Source organism: Aphanomyces astaci, assembly GCF_000520075.1.
Source record: "Aphanomyces astaci strain APO3 unplaced genomic scaffold supercont1.66, whole genome shotgun sequence".
NCBI classification, from domain to species: Eukaryota; Oomycota; class Saprolegniomycetes; order Saprolegniales; family Verrucalvaceae; genus Aphanomyces; species Aphanomyces astaci.
This window is the reverse complement of record NW_009798329.1, coordinates 323,365-331,995: the sequence shown is the minus strand read 5'-3', so window position 1 is coordinate 331,995 and position 8,631 is coordinate 323,365. Positions and strand designations below refer to the sequence as shown.

Genomic DNA, 8,631 nt, shown 5'->3' with positions numbered 1-8,631 from the left:
AAGTACTGTAGTACTTTTACCAAGAGTTTGTATGGGCATTAAGTCAATTACCTTAAAACGTCATTCCGATCTGTGATTTGGGTCGGAATTAAGACTGCTTGTTATCGTATCCGTAGTAGCTAACCGGATTAATGTATGGAATTCGGTCTGGAATTTTGCAAACCAAAATTTCGGTATTCCAGTCTGTACCGTATCCATACAGCGATTCTTGTCAAAAATATGCGGAATGGAAGCGGTCATATTCTGTCCCAAAACGCGATTTTGGGGACAACTTCGGAATGATGAGACTATAGGTATGTGCAACGTGTAGGTAGGTAGGTATATGTGCCACCAGTTAGTCCTCGTTTTACGAGGAGTTTCACTCTGGTATCCTGGATCACCACTAAACAGTTCACTTGAAGCTATGTAGGTTAGTCTACCTAGCACTGTAGCCAAGTTGGCCCCCATTATATCATTGTACAACACTACACTATGAACAAATTGATGAGCTATCGCTTAGCTAAAGCTACACCTTTACTCTTCGTCATCTACCCAGCCATACAATGTACTATATGTGTGCAATCTCTCTTATTACTTCAACTTGTCCAAATCCACATGCGCATGTTGGGCCAGTTGGGCGAACGCGCCGCATTTGTTGGCCAGGAGTGTGGACGGCGCGTCGTACTCGACGGCCACGCCACCGTCCAAGACGAGAATGCGGTCCGAGTCGAGGATCGTGTCAAGGCGGTGCGCGATGATAAGTCTCGTGACGTTCTCAAAGCAGTCACGCATCGTGGCCTGGATGAGCCGGTCGGACTCTGGGTCGATGTTGGCCGTGGCTTCGTCCAGCACCACCACCTTGGACCGCCGCAGCAACGCCCGGGCAATACACACCAACTGCCGCTGCCCTACCGACAGATTCGACCCGCGCTCGCAAATGGCAAACTCCAAGCTTGGAATGACTCCACTCAGGTGCACCTGTTTGACGGCTGTCCACAGCTCCGCGTCCGTCGCACACTTGGTCGGGTCCAAGTTGAGCCGAATGGACCCGCTGAACAGCACCGGGTCTTGCGGAATGATGGTCAGGCCTCGGCGGAGGCTGGTCACGCTCACGCTGGCAATGTCCACCTACACTCGTGAATATCCATTTTGAACATTAAGTCTCAATACCCCATCAATCGCGATGCGACCAGACGACGCTGGCACCATGCGAAACAAAGCAGCCATTAACGAACTCTTGCCCGACCCCGTCCGGCCACAAATGCCCACTTGGTGGCCTGGTTCAACGTTGAACGAAATATTGGTCAACACCAAATCCAAATGGTCTCGGTATCGCATCGAATACGACTCGAATGCAATCGCTCCTGTAGCAACCCCAACATCAATATACAAAACCCCAACAACTTGCTCGCAACCGAGCGTACCTTGCGACGGCCAATCATGTACGTCCGTCCCTTCGTCTGCATGTTCGCTCTCCAACTGGTTGTAGTGGTTCAATCTTTCCACGGACGTCATCGAGTTGTCTAACCACGCAGTGAAGATGGCCACTCGGGACAGCAGCACCGACAGCTGCGTCGAGTACGTCAGCGATAGCCCCGCGGCCGCCAGTCCCACGGTCGACTTGGTGAGGACGGTGACGACTGCACATGTGCCGACGAAGAGCGACCCGAGAAAGTCGAGGCGCATCTGGAACCACCGCGCGCCCACGAAGAAGGTGAAGTAGAACCGCATGTTGAAGTCGATGGTCGTTCTCTGTTTTTGGGCAAAGCTGGCCGACTTTTCAAAGGCGCGGATGGTGCTCAGACCCTGGTAGGTCTCGCTGACAAGGGAAATCAGCGGCGATTTCGTCACGCCGTCCAACCTCTTTATCTCGTTGGCCGCTTTGTTGTACCCGCTTTGAGCGACAAAGTACACGTACCCCACGGGCACGTACATGACGATCACCCACGGGGTCGTCGCAGCACAAACGACCAGCACGGCGAGGATTTCGAACCCAAATTCCAACACGCACAAGCCAAAATGCAGCAAATTCGAGTCGATTTGGTCCAAATCGGAAGAAAATCGATTGAGAATGCGACCCACGGGGGTGACGTCGAAGAAGGTAGGCACGGGGGCGCTAAGGACGTTGTGCAGGACCTTGGAGTGGAAGTTCTTGGAGCATAGCATGGCGGTGACGAGCACAAAGATGGAACGGCCGTACACCAAGATCACGGACGCACCAGCGAGTGCTACGTAGCCCCACCCATACCACAAACTCAACGGGCCTTTCTGAGCCCACACACTCATAAACCAATCGGTCAACGATAACGTCACTTGCGAAATCGTAAACAACACCGCCACGACAATTCCCACCGAGTACCTAAAACAAGCAAGTGAAAAAAATGATATTTTCAAGAGAAACGTACCCATTGTAGCCACTGGCCCCAAGGTACGACTTGTACGTTTGCAAAGTAACTTTGCCCTTGATATTGTCTTCCTTGACTATCAGACTATCCTTCATTACAGTTGGTTCTGCAGCAACTCCTTCAGCCAGTTCCTCCTTGTCATTATCTTGGGACTTCGTGGCCACCAAGTCGGATTGCGTAAAGTTCATCAAGTGTGGGAACTCGGTCTTGAGTTGTTTATACGTACCGTCGCCCACAATTGCCCCGTCCGACATGAGAATGATCTACTCTCGACGATTATATAAATCGATCTACATAGGAAGAACGATCGTACCCGATGGGCGTGGGGGAGCAAGTGATAGTGGCTCGTGAGCACGAGCAGCGCCGTCTTTCCGCGCAACAGGCCCTGCATGCAGTCGGAGAAAACGGCGTTGGCCACGTGCACGTCAAGCGCACTGAGCGGATCGTCCAGCAAAAACACGTCGGCGTCCGTGTGGTACATGGCTCTGGCCAGACTGATGCGCGCCTTCTGGCCTCCGCTGAGGTTGATGCCTCGCTCGCCAATTTCGGTCGCGTCTCCTGTCACGTCACATATCAGTGGGATTCTCTTGGCGGTAGCGTACCTTTAGGGAGCATGGCCAGATCCGGGCCCAGCTGGCACGCGCTTACCACTCGGTCGTACAAGTCCTGGTCAAACAATGGTGACAGAAACACGATGTTGTCCTTGATCGTGGCATGTTGAATCCACGACTCCTGGCTCACGTACGAGAACCGAGCGAAGACCCGTCGACTGCCGCTCGTAACGTGAACGTCGCCCAGGATGGCGCTGACCAGACTCGACTTGCCGCTGCCCACGGCCCCCACGACTATCGTCAACGTACCAGGTTCCAACTGCAGCGAAATGTCCTTTAATGTTGGGGCCGTAGCGTCATTCGTCCAGCTAAAGTCGGCATGGGACAGCTCTACGTTGGCTTCTGGTGTCGTTAGGGTGGCGACGTCTGGTGCCAACTCCTCGGCGTTGAAAAAGTCTGAGAGACGGCGACAAGAGGCTAGTGCTTCGGTGAACCCTATCACAGACGTGGAAAAGACTCCGCACGGCTGGCGCGTGATATTCATGTAGGCTAAAGCCGTGAACGCCACGGGCATGGTTAAGGGGTGCCCCTGGCCCACGAACACCATGAGGCAACAGGCAAGAGACACCACGGGCGCCACCATCAGCAGCACGTTGTTAATAATGCGGAGGTTGTGGTACTTGGTCAGGCATGAGATCTCTCGTACGCGGATGTCGTTCAGTTGATCTTGGATCGACCCTTCCCACGCGTACAGCTTGACCACTCGGATGCCTTGGAGCACTTCGTTGGTGAGCTTTACGCGCTGGGCCTGTACAGCAAGAATATCCCGACGGAGGTGGCCCACGAGTTGTCCAGATGCAATGCCAAAGTAAATGAACCCGGCCATAGCAAGTCCACCGATGAACGCTGCCAACGGCCCCAGTTCAAATGACAGCATGATGAAGATCACCAGCAGCATCACAGGACTAGGCATTCCATTGAAGCCAAGGATATATATATGGAGAAAATGTATATACCTGATAAAGGTCCAATGACCCAAGCTAAACCCCATCGTAATGCGCTCCAGATCCACCGACGTCATGGTGACAACTTCTCCCGACGAAAATTTGGCCTTGGCTAGCCCGGACAGAGACAATGTCTTGACGTACACCATGTTAGCCACGGCAGACTTCAGGTTAAGTCCAATATGGGCGGCGTAATAGCCAGCGAAATCCATGATGCAAGCCGATGTCATAGACACCACGAAGAGGACAATCACCAACGCGTAGCCGTTGGTGAGGCCTAGTGCAGTCGCTGTCACGTCTTCTTGTTCAAGGTACTGCATCATGGACTTGACGGCGATAGGCTGGAGCAGACTCAGCACCGCATAAAGCGAAAACAGCAAGAATGACACTACGATGCGGTATCGGAAAGCCTGCCACAGCACCACCACGAGCCTGGGTTTGAGTACAGGGTCCCACTTTGCCGTCACTAGAGGATAAACGGAGTCCACCGTGTCAGCTTTGGCCAATGGCCACACGTCGCGCTCGGTGAGCGGCGCCTGAGCACCCTTTCGAATAAGCGCGTCCAACCACCAAATCGTGATGTAGCTCAGCCAGTTGACGGACTCCAATGGATGCGGCCTTTGGCTCCATGGCACGTCGTCCTCCTGGAGGTCTAGCGATGCTCGCGGTGTCTTGAGGGATTGAAAGCCGGTGTCCATCAAGCAAATTGGCGAATGGGCGACCCCAACGTGTACGACAGGCTTGTCACATATGGTGGGTCCCATCACGATGAGCATATGCTACAGTGTACATACTCCATATATTGTGCCCAATCAGATTCAGCTATTATAAATTACGGTAGTGGATTTGATACGTATGCCAGAGAAGTCGAATTTCGAAGTACATAAGCCTAGTACTAGTGGAGTTTAAAATGTAAGTTTGATTCAAAGTGTATAATTGTGATTGGACTCCTCGGAATGGAACCACATTAATCACACCTCGGAACAATGACTGAGACGCCAACCGGTTTCCTTAAGTCCGCGAAGGTGCATACAGGTTGGCTCAAGTTCGTCGCATGTATAACGTAAACGGCCACTTTATGGATACTTGGACGGTTTATGGATACGTCGGATAAGCCAATAGAATCTCCAGGATTTTGAGCGGCAAAACCTCCACAAAATAATACAGCTTATCACCCAAGCGCGCGACGGGAGCGACATCGACAGACTCTTCAGATTACGAGTCTCCACAATCAGACGAATACGACATAGAGGACAGTGTTGTTGTCTAGATGAAGCAATGCATTCATACCTCTTGTGTACTTCACTTGATGTGGCTAGATTTGCCGTTGTGGTCATCTTGGGTCTTTTGGTAAAATGTGGTATGTGCGGCCGACTCTTTGAATCAATAACCTGCCTCAAATACATATTTACCCGTTTAATTTTAATACCCTACCCTAGCAAAAACTATGCAAGAGAGCATACATATTTTAAGTATAAAAGAGTATCCATAAACCGACAACTCAAATCAAGTGTAATTGCCTTGAAAATTGGTTGTTTTGCACACAACAATCCCCTCAAGACCCGATGGAGTGAGTCATACTGGATTGTTCTGCGTTTCATCTTGGTGTTGCAAGAATCCAAATCAAAATATGACCAGTTTTCAGGAAGTTATGCCAATTCTCCAGCAACGCCTCATTAAAAGTATCCATAAAGTGGCCGTTTACGTTACGTATAGATATAGCGCCAGGCGGATAAGGTAAGGTTTTTAATACTTCGCAAGTTAACGCTAATTGCTAGCTACAGTAACCAAGCTCAAGCAAGGCGAACTGACACTGTGATTGCGTTCAATTTCTATTTGACCTTCCACCATGGGAAGTGTAGAAGCCAATAAGTATCTGAACCCCAATATGTACTGTACTCCGTAGTTAAAATCATTTGACCATCTCTAGGCGCCTATTAACGGATACATGGGTGATTGTTCTCACAGGTATACTTACTGTATTGTGAATTTCACAGCAAATTTCACCGAAATTCACAATACAGTAAGTGAGGTGAATAGCAATAAGTCGACCTCACGATTTGATTCGCCAAAAATGACTTATTTCAGCCAATTAAACAGTATTTCCCTTAGTCTGGGATACTGTATCAACTACAGGAACAAGTCACTGAAAGTCGCGGCGACATGGCAGCATGAGCGCCAACACAGTTTACCATTGCCTATTCGTCTAGGGTTCTCGTGCAAACATGTACTACGCTCGTGTTTTTATGATAACACGTTACTGAAGTCTACTGGTACTAACTACTACCGGTATACAGTACACTGGTACTTCGAAGTATGAGCTTAAGCAAGTCCGAGCACGACGTGGCGATGAGCAGACGGGAGGCAACAGCAATCAAGTACGGTTGAACTCGGGGTACTTGTGCGCACATGATTGCTCTCGATTGGAGTGCGGTGTGGCGTAGTTTCCTTGAACGCACCAGTTTCGGTGATGGTGGTGTGCTTCGACTGGTAAGTTTCGAATTGCACCGTTCTCGCGCTCAACAGAACCTCTATATATCTATAAATTATACTATTACAGGGGTTTTGATCGGTTCTGAAACCGCCCCACTGTTCGATTCACACTGTCAACCCACAATATATAATTTTCGAACACGAACCTCTGTTTCCTATGCGAACTTACCCACAAAGACTGCGCACAAATATCTTTTCAACACAGACGTGGCGATAAATCAACCGACAGTGAAGACCCGAAAGGGACGTCTGGTATCGTTATTTACTGTTAGTACTACTACTAGTACGTATTAATAGTACTAACGTTAACGTTAATATTGTACCAGTACTACGTACGTAGTAGTAGTATGTACTTGAGTCAGTGGGTTTGGGGATACTAGACGGATAGAGGACAACCTCCCTATTAGGGAGATTTCGCAATTCAACCTGTCCGTAAGAAAAATGACACGGACACGACCACGTACTCGGATAAAATTTAGATGATTTCGTTGTATAAATAGATTTCCGTGTCCGGAATAAACATGAGGAATCTGCTACTTTGCAATAATGCTGTCGTCAAGCGTTCTTGCTTCGCGAGGCCTGCCCGTCATCGCAGACTTCTGCTCGCAAATTCCGCCTACCGTCGGTCAACACCATACAAATACACAGAATCCTTCTGGAACTTTTCGTGGTTGTCGAGGATCAGGTGGAACCTGTGCGATGTTTTCTTGCCGTCGACTTCGAGCTCCTGGCAAGAGAAGCCTTCATGACTCGATCTTGGAGGAATGGTCGCTCGTGGTTGGCCTTTATCCACAGCGCCAAGTCATCCTCGCTTCTCAACCTGCTCATACTGTAGCACACGAAACCACCGAATGGAACCCTCCTGTTCGGATAACCTCTATTTCTTATGAGTATCCGAATCCGTGATTTCGGATCAGTGAGCAGCCGAATGATCAGTGAATAGCCGAACCGCATTACCCAATAGAACTCCAGAAATGATATGATTGGATAAAATAATAGCCTTCAACAACAAACACCTTCAAACATTTATAGTGTGAAAGAGTACAAATTTATAGAGGGGTTGTTTCGAATCAAAATGCCGCGAAGAACGCGTACACGGCTGACGTTGTGGCTAAGGCCATAGCAGACGTAATCTCCAAGTAGCTAACAAACCCTGCTGCTGCAGACGCATGTGGCGAATGCTAAACGCATGGACACTGCAGCTAAGACGAGGTCGTCTTCGTCACATGGATTCTAGCAATGGAGCGCGACGGCCAACCTGTGACCTAGGCAAGGCGGCCGCAATGCCACCGCCTCATCGTCTAACCGATTGCTGCGCGCCAAAGGCTTGGCATAGTTCATCGAGCATCGAATATGTGATGTAAAACCTGTAAATATATATTATTGTACACATGTAATATATCTCTATAAATTTATAATTTCATACCTCAAAAGCAGAAAATACTATATACTTGAAACCAGTTTAAAATTCGACTAACCACTGATCGCCTGTTTGAGCGACAAACTTTGCCATTTTTATTGCCCTGATTAAAACTCTTTAAATGGATCTGTATTTGGATGATGGGATAAAGCTTAAACTAGGAATTCAGCAAGACCACTTTTACGTCCTGGCCATTTGAACCTCACGAGATATTTATGCTCGAATGAATGCAGGTCAAATTCGGCTGCTCACTGATCCGTCACGTTTGCTGCTCTTTTCACGGATTCCGCTATAAAGTTTCATGAGTTTCCGTGATTGTACTAATTACTGAGGGTAATTATTACTTCGTAGTACGGTGGATTACTTTGCGAAATCTCCCTAATATATAAATATAAAACGGAAATGTCACCAACTTGGCGGAAACCAGCTGCCACACTACTGTTGACTTTGACAACTGTAGTACACTCTGTCGAACTGTTTTCAAACTTTCAGCGTTTTCCTAAATCTTGTTCTTTATTTGCTTCTGATTGGTGGAATAGAAAGCTGGTGATCTCGTCGAATTAATTCCTGGTTCGGTCCCAAGATATGACCTGCCAAATGCGTTGGGTCGTATACGAAAAACTTAGAGCATCCCCACCGGTGCGACTGTAAACGCTATTATACAGTTCTATCCGGATTATTTACAGTTTTGGCAACCCCACGGGGCGACTGTAAAATACAGGAAACTGTAAAATTTTACTGCGAGACGGCAAATCGACCAGATTTACAGTCGCGACTGT

The 8,631-nt window shown here is 48.7% G+C and overlaps 1 protein-coding gene across 5 annotated transcripts; it reads right to left on the bottom strand.

Annotated features, from left to right (window-relative positions):
* Positions 1-506: 506 nt before the first annotated feature.
* On the bottom strand, positions 507-4,643 carry H257_15126 (hypothetical protein). Of its 5 annotated transcripts, XM_009843125.1 has the most exons (8): positions 3,952-4,643; positions 2,987-3,900; positions 2,698-2,942; positions 2,385-2,647; positions 1,404-2,338; positions 1,150-1,343; positions 958-1,107; positions 507-887 (listed from the first exon to the last, which is right to left on the bottom strand). In XM_009843125.1, the coding sequence occupies exons 1-8, from the start codon at positions 4,635-4,637 to the stop codon at positions 576-578; spliced, it is 3,699 nt and encodes a 1,232-aa protein (XP_009841427.1). In that variant the 5' UTR covers positions 4,638-4,643; the 3' UTR covers positions 507-575. The 5 variants fall into 5 exon arrangements, with proteins under 5 accessions (XP_009841427.1, XP_009841424.1, XP_009841425.1 ...); XM_009843122.1 differs by having other exon boundaries at positions 507-1,107; XM_009843123.1 differs by having other exon boundaries at positions 507-1,107; positions 1,150-1,256.
* Between the last annotated feature and the right edge of the window lie 3,988 nt (positions 4,644-8,631).

Excerpts from the sequence above, each read along its gene's own strand:
- H257_15126 (XM_009843122.1), bottom strand. The coding sequence starts at position 4,637 with ATGGACACCGGCTTTCAATCCCTCAAGACACCGCGAGCATCGCTAGAC. Across the intron at positions 2,943-2,986 it reads TCTGGCCATGCTCCCTAAAG|GAGACGCGACCGAAATTGGC; the intron begins GTACGCTACCGC and ends GTGACGTGACAG. Across the intron at positions 1,344-1,403 it reads ACATGATTGGCCGTCGCAAG|GAGCGATTGCATTCGAGTCG; the intron begins GTACGCTCGGTT and ends GGGTTGCTACAG.